Source organism: Bos grunniens, chromosome 19 (assembly GCF_055505025.1).
Source record: "Bos grunniens cultivar Pamir isolate PY7600 chromosome 19, Bosgru_T2T1.0, whole genome shotgun sequence".
Taxonomy (NCBI): domain Eukaryota; kingdom Metazoa; phylum Chordata; class Mammalia; order Artiodactyla; family Bovidae; genus Bos; species Bos grunniens.
The window spans coordinates 31317083-31340959 of NC_141183.1; the positions used below are offsets into that span (position 1 = coordinate 31317083).

At 44.6% G+C, this 23877-nt stretch overlaps 1 protein-coding gene across 5 annotated transcripts in view; it reads right to left on the bottom strand.

Moving 5' to 3' along the window:
• The window catches only part of COX10 (cytochrome c oxidase assembly factor heme A:farnesyltransferase COX10), a 109075-nt gene that overhangs the window by 77056 nt on the left and 8142 nt on the right, over window positions 1–23877 (bottom strand). For 4 of the 5 annotated variants that reach the window (XM_086355515.1, XM_086355514.1, XM_086355518.1 and 1 more), the window contains exon 4: window positions 8594–8718. In XM_086355515.1, the coding sequence (XP_086211641.1) occupies window positions 8594–8718 (125 nt within the window). Of the gene's footprint in view, window positions 1–7342; window positions 7522–8593; window positions 8719–23877 lie in introns of those variants that run through there. The other variant, XM_086355519.1, reaches the window with a different exon arrangement.

Here is a 23877-nt window from a genome sequence, read left to right on the forward strand (position 1 = left end):
TAGAGCAGTAGCTAATCTGGGTTGTCTGAATGAGCCACAAGTTGTGGATTTCAGAGGTCTTGGAGGGAATGCGAGTCGCCCACCAGTTAAAACATCAAAGTCCAACAAGTCACAATATTTGGGAGAAAAATACATTTCTCGTATATTGATTTTTCTTATACACACGATGTTCTATAAATCACATCGCCGGCTCTCGCTGACATCAGTCGGACTCGCCCAGGATACAACACCGGGTTCCCTAACCACTTCTGTCCACCATGGAAGATGAAAGTCAGTTTCTATTGCTTAAGGCAGAATGCAGAGTCAAAACAAAAGAAACATCAGAGAAAGCGAAAATGGAGAGAGACGCTTTAGATATTAATCTTGTATTCGCTGGGAAAACAGGAAAATCTTTATCTGTCTCCCCTCTTGCAGTTTAAAAGCCTGTGGATTTTCTTCTGCCCTGCCCACCCTATAATTCAGAGCTCTTTATCCAAAGCTCTTCCTTTTTACCTTATTTCAGCCGTGAAAAGTCTCTCAAGCATTGTCAGTATCAAACAAAAAACACGTCTCTTCTTGACCCCATTTCATTCACACCTCTTGATCTCTTTCATTTCCTTTCATAAAAATTCTTCAACATCCACAGATACACCAGACCCCAAAGATAACAGAGCCTTATCGCCTTTCCCTTTCTAATTATAACCTACCCCTCAGATCTGAAACTTGACTTACGTTTTGGGCCTTTCTTGTAATTTTCTCCAAAATAATGTCTCAGAGAACATCAATAGTTCTTCTTAGAGCTAAGTCTAAGTTATGAATTCATTTGTCATCCATTTGATCTTTCAAAAGAGTCAGTTTTGAAATCCTATAAACCTAGATTTAAACAAGCCCTAGCTAATACATGTGAAATGCTCAGAACATGACTTGGCATCTGACAGGTGTGAAGTTAAGTATCAGCTATGACTGTTATGATGGAAACTTCCTGCTACTTCCCTTCACTTCCCCCGTAAATATTCCTTTTTTCCATTATGACTTTCTGGGCAATTTCACCCTGCTGGCCCACTCTCTGCTGTGGGAAGAGGGGATGGTTGCTCGAGATCAGGGACTCCTACTTACCGGTATCAAGGAGTTAAGCGTTCCCCTGCAACAACACAAGTGCCTGTAACCACAGTTGGAAAGTGACTGGGAGCACCGGTCATGTGGACGAAGGGACACTGAGCTTTCACAGACAGGAGAAGATGACCCGCTGGTTGAAGGCAGGAGGAGGCCGACCTCCGCTCAATAGAAGGAAGACATTTCTAGTCACCAGGTTGCCCATCGATAGAGCCAGGTACTCTGGGTTCGATCCCTGGGTTGGGAAGATACCCTGGAGGAGGGAATGGCTACCCACTCCAGTATTCTTGCCTGGGAAATCTCATGGATAGAGGAGCCAGGTGGGCTACAGTCCATGGGGTCACAAAGAGTCAGACACGACTGAGTGACTAATGCACCCTGCAAGCAAGTGACAACTGTAGTAATCAATTTCTGCCAGGGATATTGTAAGAACTAAAGAATTCATCAAACCTCTTCAACAGCTTACTGATGGCAGAGTAGTAACGGAGGGAAATACTCTGTCTGAGTTGCAGGTGCTCACACCCAGCACCACAACTGGCACGACAGTAGGTCCAACAGGTGCCTACAGAGAGGGTGAAAGTGAGGCAAGCCAGGTGGCCTGGGTCCAGTCGGTGCACTTGAGAGGAGAAAAGCCAGCGCCTGAGCCCCGATATTCTGATACAAAGATGCTTTTAGCACAGCTCACTTATAGTGAAGGGCTTCCCTCGTAGCTCAGCTCGTAAAACATCTGCCTGAAATGCAGGAGACCCTGGTTTGATTCCTGGGTCGGGAAGATCCACTGGAGAAGGGATAGGCTACCCACTCCAGTATTCATGAGCTTCTCTTGTGGCTCAGCTGGTAAAGAATCCACCGGCAATGTGGGAGACCTGGGTTCAATCCCTGGGTTGGGAAGATCCCCTGAAGAAGGGAAAGGCTATGCACTCCAGTATTCTGGCCTGGAGAGTTCCATGGACTGTACAGTTCATGGGGTCGCAAGGAGTCAGACATGACTAAGAGACTTTCACTTTCATTTACAGCGAAAGAGGTGAAGTGTGGGTGGGCTACGAATAGAGAGACTGGTGATTTCCTGTCTGAATTGGAACACTTGAGAGTCAAAAGGGGCATGAAGAGTTATTACACGAGGAACAGCAGCACAAACCAAGCCGTGTGGTCAACCTGGCCATCAGCGGGCAGAAGAAACGTGAGCCAGGCTGCCCGAGGCTGAAACCATAGCCAGGATCTCAAGTAAAATCAGAAGGAGAAATTATCAAAGCAGCAGTTCTCATTGGAGGGACTGTGGTTCCCAAGGAACACTTGGCAAAGTCTGAAGACATTTTCATTTGTCACACTAGGGGGGTCGGTGCCAACAGCACCCCGTTGGCAAAGATGGGGACACTGGGAAACACCCCCCGGTGCTGAGGACCATTTTCCAGCCCAACCGTCAGGAGTGCCGAGACTCAGAATTTCTTTATTAAAAATTACAAGATCTGACTGAGTTAACATATGAAACATCGGCATTTAAAAAACCCCGCCCAAAGACCGCAGACCATATTCAAACCCTACAGGACAAAAGTTAATCCAGTCTACAGACAGCAAGACCTCTTGAACGAAGGCATATGTCCAACAGCAAAATGGGCTGACAAACAGAAACAGCAAGTAAGCATTTAAAAAGTCTCCTGACGAAAAAAACCCAACTCCACCTCCTGAGTAATCAGAACACCTTGAATCAAAAGGGCAACATCTAAGGACACCTATAGACCCAGCATAGGTTTCAGGGTCAGTGAGAGCAGTCCCGGGGCACCAAATGGAAGTATAAGCAGATTAAAGCAGAGACCTTCAGGAAGAAATTTAGCTGCACTTAAAACACACATCGTTTTAAATTTTAACGTTCTTTTAGTTAAATCACACAGCTTCAGCAATCTATCTAAAGAAATAGTGAAGGACGGGGTTCAAAGATTCAGCTGTACGAATTTCAGTTCAGGATGATTTATCTGGGCAAAAACTGAAAATCCCTAAAATGTCAAACAAGGAGAAACTGATTAAACAAATCATGGTACATCTACAGAAGACTCTTAAAATCATGCTATAAGGCAAATACTGACATGAAAAGACATTCGTGATATACTACTTAAAGGAAAAAATATATAGAAACTATGCATATTACATAAACCATTTCTGTGAGATATTAATATATGCCTGAAGGTATGTGTGTGAAAAAGGCCTATACAGCAATAACATAAATCAAAATGTTAAGCAGTGGATCTCTTCGGTGCTGGGCTACAGGCCACGAGGGCAGGGCTTGTTGCTTTTTCTCTACTGTGACTCTAACACTCAGAACAGTGCCAGGCACAAGCAAAACACAACATTTAAAATGTCATTTTTACTTATTTATAGTTTCTTACAGATTTTGCAATAAACACTTAATTTGCATAATAGTTTCTGCCTTCCTGTGGCTTTTTTTTCACACTCATAAAGCAATGGCATTTATTTAATATTTTTACTTACAATGATTCACCTTTTTTATTGGGATTTAATGGCACAATAATTTTTTCAATGTTGCTTTTAAAAAAAGAATAATTCAATGGTAAAACAAAATGTTTAACAATAGAAATGGAAACAATGCCACCTATCCCTCAGGGTTGTAAGGTTTAAATAATTTGTGTGAATACACTCTGTAAATGCTAAGGCACTGCATGAATGTTAGAAATTAATTATTCTGCTAAAATCATACATTCCAGAGTTAAACCATTTTCACACATGCTTTGGCTGGTGGCCTTCCTCCCAGCAATTTTACTTCCCGTATTTTGTCCTCTAACAACAAAGGTGTGTGTGGCATCACTTGTAGGAGCAGAGCTAAAAGGGCAGAGGACTGGCTCAGAGCCTGCGGCATAGCTGTGAAATCAAACAGTGCGTCATTATTAAAATCAACCTGTATATATGCACTTATTGACACACACTCTTGATCTTTATTTTAAAAACTCATGCATATGTAACATAACTAAAATAATCCTACTTCAGTTCAGTTGCTTAGTCATGTCCAACTCTTTGTGATCCCATGGACTGCAGCATTCCAGGCCTCCCTGTCCATCATGAACTCTTGGCATCCACCCAAACTCATGTCCACTGAGTCAGTGATGCCATCCAACTATCTCATCCTCTGTCGTCCCCTTCTCCTCCTGCCCTCAATCTTTCCCAGCATCAGGGTCTTTTCAGATGAGTCAGCTCTTTGCATCAGGTGGCCAAAGATTGAAGTTTCAGCTTCAACACCAGTCCTTCCAGTGAACACTCAGGACTGATCTCCTTTAGGATGGACTGGTTGGATCTCCTTGCAGTCCAAGGGACTCTCAAGGGTATTCTCCAATACCACAGTTCAAAAGCATCAATTCTTTGGTGCTCAGCTTTCTTTATAGTCCAACCCTCACATGCATACCTGACTACTGGAAAAACCATAGCCTTGACTACACGGACCTTTGTTGGCAGAGTAATGTCTCTGCTTTCTAACATGCTGTCTAGGTTAGTTATAACTTTTCTTCCAAGGAGTAAATGTCTTTTAATTTCATGGCTGCAGTCACCATCTGCAGTGATGTTGGAGCCCCCCAAAATAAAGTCAGCCACTGTTTTCACTGTTTCCCCATCTATTTCCCATGAAGTGGTGGGACCAGATGCCATGATCTTCGTTTTCTGAATGTTGAGCTTTAAGCCAACTTTTTCACTCTCCTCTTTCACTTTCATCAAGAGGCTCTTTAGTTCCTCTTCACTTTCTGCCATAAGGGTGGTGTCATCTGCATATCTGAGGTATTGATATTTCTCCCGGCAATCTTGATTCCAGCTTGTGCTTCTTCCAGCCCAGCGTTTCTCATGATATACTCTGCATATAAGTTAAATAAGCAGGGTGACAATATACAGCCTTGACGAACTCCTTTTCCTATTTGGAACCAGTCTTTTGTTCCATGTTCAGTTCTAACTGTTGCTTCCTGACCTGCATATAGGCTTCTCAAGAGGCAGGTCAGGTGCTCTGGTATTCCCATCTCTTTCAGAATGTTCCACAGTTTATTGTGATCCGCACAGTCAAAGGCTTTGGCATAGTCAATAAAGCAGAAATAGATGTTTTTCTGGAACTCTCTTGCTTTTTCAATGATCCAGCGGATGTTGGCAATTTGACCTCTGGTTCCTCTGCCTTTTTTAAAACCAGCTTGAACATCTGGAAGTTCACAGTTCACGTATTGCTGAAGCCTGGCTTGGAGAATTTTGAGCATTACTCTACTAGCATGTGAGATGAGTGCAATTATAATCCCACTTACAGCTTATTAAAACAGTATCTGTCATGTCAAACAATCAAAATGGCTGTGATGATAATTTTCTGATAATTTTTATCTTTCAATTTGTTAATTCATTCTACTTGAGCTCACTCAGCTTTTTCCTTTTGGCCTCTCTGTTTTCAAGATAAGATCAGTCAAAGCCATCTATAACATTTTATTTTCCAGTCGCTGAATTTTATGGATTGTTTTCAGCCCTGGAAGGCACTCCCACTCTCAAGCTGCCCTATGGCTTTAAATGAAGCATGTGTATGGTTTACAAAACATGGGTGTAATTGCTTTTTACATTTTCATGTTAGTGGTTTCTTACATATACATGTATCTCTTTATGCATTAGTCAGGACTTCATATATCAGAGGCTAAATCTCATTTTCCCTCCTTAAAAGAAAGGTTAAGAACTGCTTTCCAAAGCTTTATGTTTCCTACTTTTACACAGAGAGATCACAGAAGTAGGGTATAAAGAATAAACACTCAGAACTAAATGAATAACAGCAATGAGAAGTATTTTTAAAAACATGAAATGTTACTTGAATCCTTCTGTAAATGGGACAGGGGACATTTTCTTCCCACAGAACTCTATCAGAAGCTGGAGATCGGTCTTGCACACCAACCACACTTCTGCGCTCTTTTAGTGGGAAGCCAGCTCCTTTAAAAAACCAGGAAGCTCTTCCTTTCCGACTGTTTCTTTCTCTGCCTGCTTTCAAAAGCTCATGCAAATCCTTGTGGCCTTGTGCTCTTTGATGCTAAAGAAAAGCATTGATGAAAATGGCCTCACCTTCCTTTATTTTATGAGACTGCTTAACAACACTAGAATTAAAATATCCCCAACGTTATTTAGAAAATACTGTCATTTGAGAAGCTAACTGACTGTATAATAATGATGAAATTCGATGATGGAAATCAGTGAGATATTTTTAAGTATTACAAGGCTTCCAAATGAAATAAGAGCCCAAGACAAGTGGAGGGAAGCAATACGGATAAACAGGAGAGGATGAGGAAAGCATTTGTGTGCCCAACAGCCCTGACTGAGGGTGGACGCCATGCCCAACGCTGCTGAGGCCTGTGGGGGGTATGAGAAAGTTCTAGAAGAAGAGCGGGACAGTTGTGTGTGTGAGAGGCAGGCAGGGCTAGGACACAAGCCTGAGGAAGAGGCAGGATAAGACTCTTGGCATTTGTCATCACAGAAAGAATCCCCCTATGGAGGCTGTAGCTTCCTGAGCAGTTTAAAACCTACAAAACCCAACTCAGCCCCTGGAGCAAACTTGAAATAACACGTCCATCTAAACGCATTTCAACTTAAAACATTTCTAAAACCTTGGTTTGTGTTCAGCTTCCATAATAAACTTCTGCCTAATATAAGTCATTCCACTTTATTTCCTCCAGATATTTCTTTGCTACAATTGAATGGTTTTACTCCATCATGAATCCTTGACCACCTTTTTATTCCTTTTGGTGGTGATGGTGGGGGGCAGGGGGTCAGACAGCTCCAACTCAAGGCCAGTCTATTTTTTTAAAAGACTTTTTAATGTAGATCATTTTATTTATTTTTTTATTTCATTTTTTAAAGTGTTTATTGACTCTGTTACATCTGTTTTATGTTTTGGTTTTTTCGGCCCCAAGGCATGTGGGATGTTAGCTCCCTGACCAGGGATCGAACTCGTACCTTCTGCCTTGGAAGGCAAAGTCCTAACCACTGGACTGCCAGGGAAGTCCCCCACTCTGTGTCATCTTTTACAATATCTAGGGACAATTTGATGTTTATGAGCTTGTGTTGCTATTTTCTGAGTCTCCATACTTTTGTCTGAAGCCTCTATTAAAATCTATGTAAATGCAACAGAAGACAACAATTGATATTATTAATCTTATGACCTGGATTTATAACTACTGAATACATACAAGTGATAATTTTAAAAATATTTTGAAAAATAGACCCACAAATAGTCACATAAACCCAATTTGCTTATACTGCTTTTTATTCAATCGTCATTAAAAACGTGTTCATTGTGAAACCGTCATCAATCTCTTCGCTGGGGAACAAGGGAGGGTGCAACAGGAAGAGATGGCTTGTGGTTTACAGGAGGGGCGTGGGGCGGGGGCGGGGTGGTGAGTAGAGCTGCTTGAACCTCCTGTAGCACTGTTTTGATGTAAAATCGGACCAGAAATTTAACTTTATTTGAAATGCATTGACCCTTCTCCAAGCAGCTGATAACACATGGTAAAAGCACACCGATTCTAGATGTTCCCGAATGAAAAGGCTCATGCTTTGCAGACTACCAGCGCATGCATCCACTTGGCCAACCTGTTTTCCTGCTGGTAACTTCAATTCCTGTTTTAAAACCATGCCAACTCCTCTTGGGTGTTCTGGTGAGGAGAATGACTTTCTTTACGTTTTAGCCAAGACTTTCCCACCACAATATCTTATGAGAAAGCCACAGGGCTGGGGCACACACTGCAGTGACCAGGCTGGGGAGGGGAAGGCATTTTAGAGAATTATTTTGACATTTAAAATAATAGGGAGGGGAAGAAGCATTAAAAATAATGTGCTAATTAATTTTTTTGATATATTCTGATTCCGTGGGCCAAGTTTACTGAGGAATGAATTAAAGAATTTTTTTTAAAGATGGATGTGCTTGTTTAAAATACACTGTTTTGCATAGTGGTGGTTTTAAAATGCAAACAAGTCAAACCAAAGGAAGAACACCACATAATAATGTAAGCTTGGGGGATGTGCCTGAGGTCGGAAAGAGGAGAGAGGCTGATAGCTCTAAAGCACTTTCTAAAAAATAAACTATTTTAATTGAATTAATTAATTAGCTTGTTTTTTGGCTGTGCCATGTGGCATGCGGGATCTGAGTTCCCCAACCAGGGATCAAGCCTGCACCCTGTGTATTGGAAGCAGAGTCCTAACCACTGGACTGTCAGGGAAGTCGCTCTAAAACACTTTCCAACCTCAAACCCTGGTCATTTGAGAAAGATACTCTATTGCTCTCGCTTCTGAATATACCTGAAAACGTTTCACCTGAAAAGAAAAAGACAGACTGGTTCGGGACCCCAAACCTTGCAAGACACGCAGCGTTCCAGGCTCACAGGACCTTCCCAGCAATGGGTGTGATTTGGGAGGGGTCTTTTTCTTTTTAAATGCCACAATATGACAATCTCAGAAGAAGCGACGATAGCCTGACCCGGCTGAAAGGTGCTGCACTGACCTGATTGATGGAGTTGGCAGCGCAGGAAGCCAGGCCTGTTCCAACAAAGGTAAGCAGGAAGCAGGACCAGTCAAAAGGCGCTGGAGCCAGGGCGAAGCCGGCCGAGGTGGTGCTGACGACCAGGGCTGCAACACAGAAACAAACCAGGGGCTGTCACCAGGCAGGGCGGAGGGTCCTGGCCATGCAAGCCTGCCTCCAGGCAGACCAATCCCACCTCAAGAGCACGGACTGCAGGCTCACCTTTCATTGGAAAATTAAGCTTTACAGAACATTATTCCGATAATAAAAACTCTATGTTTACTATAGAAAAATGCCATTACATCAAAGAGTGAAAACTAAGTGGGTGTTTCAGATCCAGTCGTTCACTTATTCATTCAACACTCACTCACTGCATACCTAATCCACAATCAGTACCTACTAGACGTGAGGCATTGTGCTGAGCAGGTTAGGCTCTATTCTGCCTTGAGGTCCTTGTACTTTTTATTCCCTCTGCCTCTTCCCCTGGCTGGATCCTCCTCATCTTCCAGGTCCTGCCTTAGAGATCGTATCTTAGGGAGAACTGCCCCATCATCTCATGTGCAGGAAGCCCTCCAGGCTGACAGTGCCCTTGCGCTTCCTTTCTGGCGCTTGTCACTCTCTGGCTTCCGCCTGGAATATAAGCTCCATGGAGGCAGGTGCCCTGACTGTCTGGCTCGCTGCTACTTTCGGGGATCCCAATGCACCAGGCAAGGAGTATTTATTTTGAGCTTTGTAAATAGGTTTAAAAAATCAATTACCATCATGGTGGAAAAGACAGTACCATTATCAGTGAAATGTCAAACTAAAAACACTGTAAGAAGAAAATTCACTTTGAAATCAAAAAGGGTATGTAGTTGCACAAAACCAATGGTTTTTCTTTTTATTTGCCCCCAGAGCTTGACTGCGGAGAAGGCAATGGCACCCCACTCCAGTACTCTTGCCTGGAAAACCCCATGGACGGAGGAGCCTGGTAGGCTCCAGTCCATGGGGTCGCTAAGAGTCGGGCATGACTGAGCGACTTCACTTTCACTTTTCACTTTCATGCATTGGAGAAGGAAATGGCAACCCACTCCAGTATTCTTGCCTGGAGAATCCCAGGGACAGAGGAGCCTAGTGGGCTGCCGTCTATGGGGTTGCACAGAGTTGGACACGACTGAAGTGACTTAGCAGCAGCAGCAGAGCTTGACTGGGTGATGAGCAATAAACACAGAACATGTAATTTTTGACTAATGGGTCAACTCTTGAGCTGAGAAGAGACACCAAGTAGTTTGCAAAAAAACTGACCGAGAGAAAAGGATAATGCTTTAGTAAGACTTAGTAATGATTAAATCTACAAAATGGAAATACTGCCTCATTTAAAAATATACAAATTATAAATGGTAACACAGATTAAAAAATGACAGGGACCATTATCACTAGAGAGGAAGAAATCTGAATTTTTGTAACACATTTCCAAAAAAAGATCAAACGCTAACGAAGAATGTATTTTTACTTCATCAAAGCAATTAAAGAAAGAGAAAGGGAAAGAAAATTGATAAATTGTAAAATTGACCGAAGCAATATTCTCGCACAGCACTGCCATGATGGTAATTAAACTTTTCATTGATTTCCAGGGGATTCATTACGTGGAATCATTTTGCAACACCAGGATCTCATTAAAAGTGAATGTAATATAGTCTTTCATTAATAACACTGGAAATTATATTTTATTTGGTAATCTCGTATTCTGTCCCTTCACAAATAAACAGAAAATCAATGTGGCCAATGAAGCTTGACCCATCCAGTAGAGGCCCAGGCGCACTGTCCTGTAGTCCCAGGGGAGACTCCGGAGACCCAAGGAAGAGGGACAGCCCCACTCCGATGAACTCCCCACAGCAACCCTGCTCGTGGGTGGGTGTCTACCCCACACAGACTCCGCAGGCACCTGGGGAGATGCTGGGTGAGAAGGCAGCCCCAACACCCAGCACAGCTGCAGCTCTGACCTCTACTCTGCCTGGAACCGACACAGGGTCCGACATTAAGACTGGCCACACCGCGTCCTCCCACTGGCCAACATCACTGACGAGGAGCCACCAGATACGGTCTCTGGTCTGCCTGCCTCCTCTGGGAGAAGCCCTTATGTTCTCTATAATTAAAAAAAATTTTTTTAAATTTCACAGTCACAAGCAGGCACGCCCTGGCTAACCCAGAAGAAAGCAAACCTCCTTGAAGTGGGCTGCCTGGGGGCCATGTGGTAGAGAAGCCCAGGCGGCCCCCAGGAGCACAGCAGTCCAGGGACCTCAGTCCCAGAGACACAGAGAGATGGACTCTGCCAACAGCCGTGGGCCCGGAAGTGGCCCTGAGCCCCAGGTGAGAAGCAAGGCCCCAACCCACACAGTGACTTCAGCCTGGAGGGACCCTGAGCAGGAACCAGCCAGGTCAGGCCTGGACTTCTGACCTTTAGAAACTATGAAATAATAGCTTTGTGCTATATTAACCTGCAAAGCTGTTAATGCAGTAAGAGAAAACTAGCAATACTGTAAGGAGGGTGGCATTTGAGGAAGACGAGACTTGAGGACGCAGGGGACGGACTGGAGTGGAGGGAAGATGGCTTAGGAACCACGGAGAGGCCTGCAGGGCCTCAAGGAAGGGACAACGGCCTGGGAAGGGCGGCAGTGGTGCAGAAGGAGGTAGAGCAAATCACCCGCAGGCACAGGCCTTCAATAGGGAATAAGCCTAAGAGATTACAGCAAAGGAGCCAAACAATTCAGGAACTCAGAGAACAAAAGGACCGCAAAAGGTCAAAGGGAGCTTGGGGTCAGCTAATCTCCGTCCTGATGGAGGGGTGGCTTCACCGGGGGCAGTCTCCTGTGGGATGGGTCTCAGTCGCTCTGTCCCTCTGTTCCAGGCCAAGTCAGGACAACTCCCTTGAAATACCTAGCTCTGGGTGTAACTCCTATCTCTGGAGCAACACTGCACAAGCTTCAGTCATGCAAATACCACCACCCCAGCCCCTGTCTCTCCAGGCACAGCATCCGCAGGGACCAGCCACACGGGACCTCCAGGCTCCTGTCCACAGCGAGTGACACCTTTCAGAGACACACTAGTTTCTACCATAACAAGAGCGCTCAGGCCAGTGCCTGGCAAATCCTAAGGGCCTAAAAAGTGGTGCTCTTGGTAACTGTTAAAATGTGGTTCGAGATGATCTATTTTTCCAGCCACTATGCTTAGACTTAATGTTTCAAAGCAGTGCCTTAAGGAACATTGACAAACAACAAAACACTTCACACAAGCTCCGTGTGCCCCAGTTTTATAACATCCAGGGGAGGGACCACAGCACAGTCCTTAATAACTGTGGACTAACTATGATGATGACAAAAACAAAACATACATTTGGGAAGCACTGTGCAATGCCAAAGTGCTTTTACATTTACTTAAACCCCGGAAATACTGCACTTCAAAGCAGTGTGTGGATACTTCAGCGTTATGGGAAGAAAACATGAGAACTTTAATTCATATTTCACTTTTTAACTCTTTCTTCTAAAACACATATTTTGCATATCATAAAATGAATATAATACATTGGGATGAGCGCACATGAACTTTATTTACAAGTAACAACTATACATTTTTGTTACATATGGCATTTATATACAATAGCATAAATATTTTATAAATATACACACATGCACTTAAAATTTTTTACTGATAAAATACACGACCAACAAACTTTGGAGAGGCCTGCTCTAAAATAAGCAGCAAGGCAAGCACTGGTGGGTAGCATGTCCAATTTTATATGTGGAGATCCAGGAGCCAGCCAAGGGCGGTGAACTCAACCCTTGGCCTGACCAAGGGTCATGTAAGTTACACATGATATATGGCTCTCTGCTATATGCGTTATTCTGTAACAAGTCCTGCAAAGAAAGACATTTTCAGAATAAAATTCCACTGAAGGAAGGGAAGACCAGCTGTGCTCAGTTGGTTGGTCATGTCCAACACTCTGTGACCCCATGGACTGTAGCCGCCAGGCTCCTCTGTCCATAGGATTCTCCAGGAAATACTAGAGTGGGTTGCTATTCTCTTCTCCAGGGGATCTTCCTGACCCAGGGATGGAACCTGCTTCTCCTGCACTGGCAGGCAGGTTCATCACCAGTGAGCCACCTGAGCAAACACACACACATACACACCACCCAGCTGATGACATCACCACCAGCAGGCCGGCTGAGCTTTCAGGACATCCTTGCACACGAGCCATGATGCTCCTACAGCAGAGATCCTAAGGAGAATGGCCACAAGTCCCCGAGCAGGGAGCCCACACCCCGGGGGAAAAGTTCCCCTCGCCCCACCCACCGGGCACACGACCCTGCTTCTGCACCTAGGGGGCTCCGTCCCTGCAGAGGGTGGCTCCATGGGTCCTGGCGCCCCAGCTCCAGCTCATGGTCTGCTTCCAGAGCAGCAAGCAACTGCTGAAAGGTTTTCCCTTTTCCAGTACACAAGAGGTTTTCTTGAAGCAGTGGCTTAATCAAGAATGATCTTTTTTTTTTTTGATAAAGGCTCAATACTTTGAGAACTGCTGGTCTCTGAGTACAAGCATAATGAAGGTGCTCATGCACCTTCTGAGATCATCCATTAAAAAGAACTTTATCTCTTTTCTGAGATCATCCATTAAAAATAACTATAAAGATGATATTAAAAAACTGGTCATCTACATCCTGCTTCATCTCTCTTTCACTGCCTCGCTGTTTTTCAGCCCTGGCCCCAAAAAGAATTAGCGTGAAAAACAAAACTCCAATAAATCAATTCAGATAATTATCAACTCTGATAAAAGATTTGTTGAAAGATGGAAACAGCTGACTAAATGAGAGTTTGAGATTCTCTATAGATTTCAAATTATCCTTGTGATCTATTATATCTCATTATCCTTGAGAGCAGGGACTATGCAATATTATAACCCAAATCTTATAGACCTGAGGTGTATTTTCTTTAAATCTCTTTTATGTACAAAGCAGCCAGAGAACAGACAGTTGATGAATTTGTGTGTGGCTTTGTTCACCGGTGGCTCCAAGCAATGGAATGTTTTCGTTAACGGATCTCAAAGTTCAAAACTATACAACTTAATTAAAAGGCGGGAATTAGGTCTTTTCTGATTTTCAAACGAACATGTATTTTTTACTTGATAGCTGTACTTATGACTTCTTCCTCTCTTTTCATTTCTGTTAACACCATAAGCTTCAAATGGCTCAATTTCTAATTTAAGTGAGTCTCGTAGGCTTCACAGCTTGGCTGTGTTCCGTGAACCTTCTGACAATTCTGTTACCCACACACGTATGGAGGAAGGTGGTAATTCTTATGCTTATTGTTTCGTTCAGATGAAAAGTCAATGGATGAGAGACAGGGTACTTTTTTCCTCAGCTACATTAAACACAATCAATCAGAGAGTAACTGACTACAAACCGTGACCACATCAGGTTAAAAGATAAAGACTTCTAATGGAGATTTTTAACAACACAGCTGCAAAACTAGGAACTTGCAGGGCCTTCTAGTTTTCCTCTTTATTTTTTTCATACTTGGTGACCAGAGGTGGTGGTCTTAAAAATCCAGGCCCAAATTCAAACTCCTAACTTCAAATTTACTGAGCATCACTATTAAGAAAATGAAGCACTCAGTTCAGTCCCCAGGAAATTCCCCAGGAAGCACTTGGTTTGCATCCACGGCATTCAGAAGAGGGAAATGAAATAGCCATCAGGTCTGTATAAAAAAACACATCCAGAAAAGCTGTTTGCATCCAAGTTAATTAGGCAACACTGAGAGAGACCCTAAGATTGTTCTTTCAATCACAGTTTTTCCTTGAACCATCGAAGCTTTTCTACTTTGACATGCTATTTTTAGTTTTCCTTTTCAACAAAAAAACATTTCTTCTCAGTAGACTCAATAACCAACACTTTATGATCTTTGTAATTAACTAAAAGAAGTTTCCATAAAACTGATGCTTATTAAGCTTTTAAGAAGTAAAAACAATCCTTTTGAAAAATCAGTTTGGCAAGAAGAAACTGTTAGTTGAGCAGTTTTTACTAAAATAATGAAGATTGTTCTTGGTTTCATATCAATGACAACGGGTGAGGGTGACATGGTGAAAAGCAGACAGAAATATGAAACACAGTGGCCCAAGGTCACCTGTCACAGGTACAATACTTTACAGCTGCTACTAAATACTCATTGGAAGGACTCATGCTGAAGCTGAAGCTCCAATACCCTGGCCACCTGAAGCGAAGAGCCGACTCATTGAAAAAGACCCAGATGCTAGGAAAGATTGAGGGCAGGAGGAGAAGGGGTGACAGAGGATGAGATGTTTAGATGGCATCACCAACTCAGTGGACATGAATTTGAGCTAATTCTGGGAGATGGTGGAGGACGCAGGAGCCTGGCGTGCCACGGTCCATGGGGTCACAGAAAGTTGGACACAACTTAGTAATTGAACAACAACAAAATATTCAGCTATTACATCACAGGAAAATGATTATTTGTACTTAAAAAGCTAAGCTGTTTTAAATTCTACAAATTTTTGCAAGAGAGTTCATTATAGCTTTTTCCCCCATAAGCTTCTATTTTTTGAGTATCTATTATGTGCAGGGCAGGAGTGAGGCCCTGGGAACGCAACAAGCCACGGAGATGGATGTGGTCCCTGCCTCACGGTGCCCACAGGCTGGTGGAGATTCAGACAAGCCAACAGGCACAACAGCAAAGCGCGGAAGCACGTCAGAGGGTGAAGTCACGGACGCTGTGACAGCTAAGGGCTCCTGACCTAGACACCTGCTCAAACTGAGGTCAAAGGTGAAGACGAAGGATGAGGAGGAGCTGGCCTGGGAATGGGGAGGAGGGCCAGGTGCGAGTGCTAGAGGCAGAAAAACAGCGACACAGGGCCACGGCGTAAGGGAGCACCAGCCAGCCTGCCCACCTCCTCTGAAGAGAGCACCACCCATGCGAATACAGGTCAAAAAACATGCCTTGTGTTTTAACAAAACACTGCTGTGTTAGCACTCCTCTTTTCATTCTTAACCTCCAAATTTACCATCCCTTGCTTAAGATATAAAAAAAATGCTACCACGCAAAAACTTTTTAGCACTTAAACCGATAACCTGGCAGCAGTCTTTTAAATTCACTCCTGTAAGGTTCTCATTCCTTAACCTCAATAAGTGAGATGCTACCGTACTTCACTCTGAACTAGAAACTAGGCCCTTGAGGACACCCCAGAATGATAATCAGGCACCCGCAGGGCTGGGGAGCCATCGTCCAGTCCCCTCTAGAGATGCGGCTAACACAGCCGCCAGGGACGGGGGAGGCCTGACTGTGTGCAGAACCTAAGAGAATGCCACGGGTCCACAGATGCGGCTGGCTGCTGATAGGAGGTGGGGCTGATAGGAGAAGAGACAGGCAGAGAAGAGAAAAGGCAATGACCTGTGAGAACCCAGATAAACCAAGAGTTCCCACTTGATGAAAACCAAAGCTCGATTTTTGTTTGAAATGGGGAGCAAGGTGGTTTGCCGAGCATGAAGCTGAGGTGGTGGAGAGGGTGTTGAGTGAATTCTTCGGATAATAGTTTCTCAGAGTAGGTTCTGGGGACCATGCCAACCAGGGCCCTTCGTTAAAATACAGATTCCTATGCCCCCATCCCAGACCTAGTGTGAAAGAGTTTATGGAGACGAGGCACAGGAATCTGCATTTTAACAAGCACTCCAAGTAGCTCGGACCACACGTGGCGATTCAGAAACATTAAAGGGAGTGGAGTTCTCCAGGTGGATAATGGAATCCGGGGCAAAGAAGACAACTTAACAGGATGACAGGCCCTCAGTGACTTCTAAGTGTAACAAAGGAGCGAAAGAGGGGCTGCCTGGCTCGCTTCTTTGTTCTGCTGAAGTTTCGCCATCAACCTGAACTATTCAGTGTAGCCTTGGGCCAGCTGGTCTTCCTCCATGGCACAGTCCAGTGAGGACAGTGCCCCAGCACACAGGAGGAGTCTCAAACACATACCTGATGATCAAGATGGCAGGGAAGACTGCCGACAGACAGGCACATACCCATAACCAGCCCTGGAAAAGTATAGGCGGAGGCGGCAAAGCAGCTTTATTTAAACACGCCGCACAGGAAGCCCATGTGTGGTGTGGTCCCACAGCAGATCTAGAGGTGCGGTTCTACTGTCTTTGGAAAACTAGGGGTGGAAATCTGGGCAGCCCGCATCCTCTTCCTGGGAGGGGACGTGCTGCATAAAAAGACAGCCTGGTGGGTGCTGTGAGGACATAGGGAAGATGGCTACAGACAGCATTGACCAGGCTGGACTTAGATGCTCTGTTTTTTTTGAATGACAGAGGTATTCTTTACCCCGTCCCTTTTAGCTGGAGAAGCCATGCTTGCTGTACAGCCCTGGCCAATAAAATTTAAGGAGATATTCCTATCAAAACCTTCCCCTCCCAAGTAAAAAGCCTGCCCTGGCTTGCTCGATCTTAACTCCTGGACCAGGGACTGAACCCGCACCCTCGGCAGTGAAAGCACAGAATCCTAGCCACTGGACCACCAGCGAATTCCCTAAAAAGGCCAAGTCTTGTTAAGGAGGTTTCTGCCTTTCCACATCATCCCCTTCTTCATTCTTTCTGCCTGGAATACAACATGATGAGGGGGGAGTGGCAGCCACCTTGTGGCTACTACTTGAGGACAAGAGCCAGAAGCTAATGAGAACAGAGCAAAGAGCAGGGGCCAACTATGTTAACAAAATCCCTGAGCACTAGCTCTCGACTCCTAATCTCAGACTCCTTGATACGAGAGTATATAAACCCTTCATCTGCTTAAGTCACTGTTCTTCAGGTTTTCACTTACATGCAGCTGAGCCCATTCTCAACTCATAGCTTCTTCTCTTTCTCTTCATAAAAGCTGTCAATGCATTTTTGAGAATGATTACCATCCTCATGAAATTTAGCTCTACATTCCTCTAGCATCTACCACCCATCTCATACTTAAAATCAATCCAATTAATCTTGGGCTCTTTCTCTGGTAGCTGAGCTGGGAAAGAATTAATCTCAAACTGTATTTAAAGCAGTGACATCATCAGAAAACAGAATAGCCCAGATAAAAATAGTTTTCATCTAACTTGGAACACTGGCTGAAGCATCTACATGGCCCGCTCCCACCAGAAACCAACTGAAATGATGGAATAAAAATGAAAATTAGAGAAAAACCTACATCAGCAATAAATTAGGTAAAGAGTGGATACTAAAACCCTCAAGAAATGTTTGTTAAATACAGTGCAGATGAGCTGAAACTGAAGACAGATGCTGAAGGATGACTTGTGCCTTTCACTATTTGAATAGCAGAAAATGACCAACTGGTGAGAAAATGGATGTGTGGTGTGTGCTGAGTTGCTTCAGTTGTGTCCGACTCTTTGTGACCCTATGGGCTATAGGCTGGCAGGCTCCTCTGTCCATGGGATTCTCCAGGCAAGGACACTGGAGTGGGTTGCCGTGCCCTTCGCCAGGGTATCTTCCCAACCCAGGGGTTAAACCCGAGTCTCTTATGCCTTCTGCATTGACAGGTGGGTTCTTTACCACTAATGCTGCCTGGGAGGGGAATAAAGGCTATCTGAGGGGACGCTGTTTTTCTGGCTGCTGTGGAGGGTGAGGAATGAGGAGCAGAGGCCAGGGTGAACTGTGGTGACCTGGACCCACTTTATGCAACAGCAGGACTGTGCTGGGGCAGCTGCGCCCCCTGGAAAGGAGAGAGAAGGGGCTGGAGCAGAGAGGATGCAGAGCCCTCCTTGATGTCGTTCTCACCGAGTCGAGGTGGAGATGACGCGGAGGCCCTCAACCCGACGGGCAGGCCCCCACCCACACGGCCCCCCACAGAGGGTATGCCTGGCAGGGGCGCTGGAGAAAACGCTGAGCACAGACACCCTGTGTGCTGAGAGTGGAGGCAGACCATGGGAGAAACCAGACTTGGGAAGCAGGGCGCTGGCACGGTGGTTTCAAAACCACACTGGAAAAACCTCTTTAGAGCAGAAGTTCCCTTGCTGGTAGCTCCCTCTGCAACTCCTTCAGGCCACAGGAATGTTTTACCAGTAACAGACTGAGAGTCTCCGTCCTCGAGCTGAAAACGCAAAAGAGGCACCCAGGGATGCCACGTCACACAGGGAGGGGTGTTCTCGTGCGCTTTTGTTATCTTCACAAAACATCACTTATTAAAAGAAAAGGCCACCAAAAACAGTGGCACAAAAAGATATTCACAGAATTAGGATTTTTTTTTTTAACTGTAGAAAACATTTACATTATGATCTTATTTTTGTTTAAAAAGCAAAAGTATTTGAATGGCATGTATAGAAAAACATTCTGTATGTGCGTGTTAGTTGTTCGGTGTATCCGACTCTTTGAGACCCCATGGACTGTAGCCCGCCAGGTTCCTCTGCCCATGGGGTTGATTCTCCACGCAAGAATACTGGAATGGGTAGCCATTCCCTTCTCCAGGAGATTTTTCCGACCTAGGGATCAAACCCAGGTCTCCTGAGCCAGGGAAGCCCCAGAAAGACATTCTAGAATACACCAAAATCATCAAAACAGGTCTCACTTGGATGATTATATTTAGAATTATAAGGAGAGTCCCATCCTTCCCATTTTGGCTTTTCTGTATTTTCTATTTGTTCTAAAAGTAAAACTCAGTAATGCAAATACTGCTTTAACATTTATCAAGCATACAAATATTAAGGTAATTATTTCAAAATATATATTAAAATTTAAGAAACTATAACACAATATTTTTAGGAAAATGTGAAAAATCTTTTATGTGGTATCTGAGAGCTGATAATTATAATACATTGACCTTTAAAAACTATAAGCAACCTAAAATAAAATTGCATCCTCTATTCTTGGGTTTTTTTTTTTCCTTTTAATAAAAAACAGCATTCTAGGTTCCGGAGAAAGAAGTCCAAAAACTAGCAGGCTGCAGTTCACATCAGTTCTGTCAACAGCCTAATCTATTGGCTTCAATAAACAAATTATTTTAGTGTTCTGGTCTCAAAAAAAAAAAACGTGCTGCAGCTTTTCAGCACAGACATTATTCAGGAAAACATTTCTGCTTTTTATTGACCCATATTAAGTGTTAACTTGGTTGAGTCACCAAAGTGTCTTATGATCCTAATCCAAATAAAATTTCTTCACCCCAGTGTGGTCCTTGCAACAAACTCCAAAAACATATTGTAAATAGCTCGGCTGGCAAGAGAAACTCAAGGGAGACACACTATAACTTCTTTATAAACTCAGTCTTACTTCCTTTCATAGAAAAAAAACAAATCTTTAAACGGCATTAGCTCCTTCAGACTTTGGCCCAGATCCTGGTATAAATGCAAAAGCCCCATCCTGCTGCTACTCTGCTGTCCTACAGATGAATGGGACACATGGTCACTACACGGCTCTTCCTTAGTCTACAGCTTATTATCCTTGGTGTGTTACAGCTATACACGAAGGAGGCGAAGGAAGAAAGACAAGTTCTATCAAAGTGATAGCTGCCTCCCAGGTATTTCTGCCTTGGCTATCATGACCTATAAATGAATTGCCCAAGATGTAAAGAGTCCAAAAGAAACCAATTGATAAACACCAGGGATTTTCTTTAAAAAAAAAAAAAAAAAAAATCCTGCAGACTCCAAGACATGTATGAATTCAAGTCATAAAATAAACAGGGAGGTAAGAGGTCAAATAAGAGAGTTGGGGTCACTCGAAGGGTGTTGCCTCTTTAAATGGAATAAGCAGAAGGAAATGACTTGAATTCAATTAGCTCATCCAGAAACTGGGGGCAGGGAATATATAAAATGATACAAGAGACGTTTACTGCCGGGACTTTTCCATCTGTGGCTGCAGGGAAGGCTGCTCCCCGACCCACGTGTGCATCTTGCCCGTGCACACCTCTCCTGTGTGGTCCAGACCTCCCCCCAACCCCCTGCCTACAGCTGCTCCCATGCCAGTCATGGCTAGGGTTGCTCAGGCTCTCACGGGAAGGAGGGGGCGAGCCCTCCACGCCCGCCAGACCATGGGGGTCTGTGCTGGCCCTCTGCCAGCGCATCGCCTCCCTCAGTTTCTCGAAGTGTGGCCCAGGACCACCTGCATGCAATCATCTGCACCCGTGCCAAGGTGCAGAGCTCCAGGTCCCATCCCAAGGCTCCGGGATCTGATCCCTGGGGATGGTGTCCAGGAAGCGCCACGGGAACACACACATGTGCCATGCGAGCTTCTCAGCAGACTGAAGAGTTGAGGCACATCCTACACACTGCACAACTGCCGCTAAAGAGCGATTTAGTCATGGCTGGAGATTTCAGACCACGTTTTCAGGATGAAGCCCTGCTTGGATACACATCACTCTAAAGGTACAGAACAGAAAAAGCAATACAGCAGCTGGAAGGAAGGAAGATGCTCCCGCTAAGCCCCCAAATTGATCCTAAACCAACTGTCACCCTTTCCCATATACCCCTAAAGAACTAAGCATTATAAAAACAAACTTTAAGACGTCATTCGAAATTAAATATTTAAAAGTACCTCATTTGAGGCTCTAAGAAGAAGAAACACTGATAATTAGTTCCTGATTTTGCAGCCTGTCAATGTTGACTTCCTAACTGCCAGATAAAACAACTCCATGGCCAGGCTTCTTAGGAGACCTCTAGCATTTAAGTGTTGATCACTTCCTTTATGGGCCCTTTCCGTGATGAAGCCCTCTCCTGTTTCCCTTCCTCTGACCACATATTCCCTTGCAGGCCCCATTACACACTCTGCCCAGTCCTGAAAAGCAGACTGGCCCCAAAGTCTTGTCCTTGGCTTTCTGCTCTGGCCACTTTACACCTGACCTGCTCACCACCATGGCTTCAGGTCAACCCTATACTGAAGACCCTATGCTCTTCCAGCCCGGGGGTCCTGTCCTTCACAGCTAGCGTTCCCTGGGCAACTCCAATTCCGTGTGTCCAGTACTGCCCTCCCCTCACACCTGGTTCTCCTCCCTTCAGTACTGCCATTCTTAAGTCTCAACACAATCATTCATCCAGTCTTTGCTGGAAGTTCTCCAAGGGCAGGGCAGCAAAAACTCAAGGGCCTGCAAGTTACATCACCCGGGTGATGCATTTATTTTTTATTTAAGAAATGAGTGTGTAGGTTTTAACATGGTCGCCTCTATGCAGTTCCCAGATGTCATTCCATTTAACATTCAGTACACCCCTAGGAAGTAAGTTATCATTACTAATTCCACTTTACAGATGGGTAAACTGAGGCACAGACATATGGAACTTGCTCAAGGTCACTAAACTAGTAAGAGCAATGACTTGAGAGCAGGGACTCTGGCCCAGAGGTCACTACACTCACTTTCCAGGCCATGACTTTTCTAAGGCAATGACTCAAGTCTGCCAAGGTTGTGTGCCATGAGCACAGAACCAACAGCTGTAGCTACATTCCAATAAAACTTTATTTACAAAAAGAGGCAAGCCTCGCTCGACGATGCTATCACCAGTTTTCTCAGTCACTCCTACACCTTATGGTGAAATACCTCCGACATGGTCCCCAAACCTTAAAGAATATAGTAAAAATATAGAAGTGCCTGAAAAAAACACAAGTGAAGGCTTCTATAACCTCAGGGTGGTGAAAATATTTCTAAGCATTAAAAAAACTAGTAAGGCTTAATACATGAAAGTTAAAAATTCCAATGGGGCAAAATAAAACAGAACAAAACATCACCAAGTAAACATCATAAACAGAAAAAGCAAAAAGAAAAAAAAGAAAAAGCAAAATGTGACAGAAATATTTTCATGCATGTGATGGATGAAATACTGATGTTCTTTATTTATTGACTGCCAAGAACAGGCCAGAGCAGGACTAAGGGAAAACCCTCGAAAGGATCTGACTGGATATGGGGACAGACTGGTCTCCAGGGAGGCGGGAGGACTGAGCACAGTGGGGAGGACGGACACGCCCAGCTGCTAGGACAGGGGTGGGAATGGGGGACAGGGGAAAGGGAAAAAGCCTGTTTCTGGGGAGGAGCTTAATCATTCTAGGTTACCATGTTCCTTTAAACTCGGGCAGAGTCCAGGCAGGAGCCATCATGAAGGGAAGGGAAGGTACTCTTGAGTTGGTTATGAGTAGATGAGAAAAGGAAAGTCAGTACGGCAGGAAGATGGGACAGAGAGGGTAGTTAGGACCACATGCCTCAGGAGTTCTGGACCTCAGCCTGAGGAGAGGGGGTGCAGAACCTCACAGGGCTAACGAAGGAGGTGAGACTGGAGACGACGCTCTCCATGGAGAGCAAGGAATTAAGACTGACTCCAGGGTTTCCCGTCTGGGGGAAGTGAAGAATGCTGGTGTTACTGACAGAAGTGGGGTGATAAGAGAAGTAATGTGCCGGGCGGGTGGGAGATACTGCAGTGCATACAGAGAAAGACGGTCCCGCTGCTGGGGGAACTCGCTTCCGACACCTGCAGACAGAGCGGTCTCATCCTGAGGGTGACATCCTCACGATTGTATCTGGGGTCATTCTTAACATGTCAACACATGATTCGCACACTGCTTGTGTAAGTGACACAAGGTAACTTCTGCAGGAATGTGATGACTGCTCAGCCATCGTGAGACACACAGACAGCACCTGTGATCAGGCCCACTGTTAGTTACCCTGTGCAAGTCTGACTGTGATTCCTCAGCTCCTTTGTCAAATTCCTGTGTCTATCTGTCATCCCTCCAAAAAGATTTAAAGCGAGCTTGGTGGCTGAGGAAAGAAGTCATCTCTTTACCTCCTTCTACCCTGAATTTCAGGCTCAACTCTTGAAAAACAAACAACCAACCACTACTTTTTCCCTGATTTTCTCTACTCCGAAAATGCTCTGTCTCATCTGTTCCTTTCCCAATTCTGCCTCAGTAATATTACTGACCACTTTCTGTCCTCCAAGAATACGTAGTGTTACTATATTATCCACCCATTCCCCACCTGTATTCTTCACCTTATTCTCATCCAAGGGCTTCTCTGGTGGCTCTGGCGGTAAAGAATCACCTGCAATGCAGGAGACGCAGGTTTGATCCATAGATCAGAAAGATCCCCTGGAGAAGGGAAATGGCAACCCACTCCAGTATTCCTGCCTGGGAAATCCCATGGACAGAGGAGCCTGGTAGGCTGTAGTCCACGGGGTCGCAAAGAGTCAGAGAGGACTGAGCAATTGAACCACCACCATTCTTATCCAAGAAGGAAAGGAGAGACCAGGCCTTCAGTCTGCAGGGTGGGCCAGAACATGC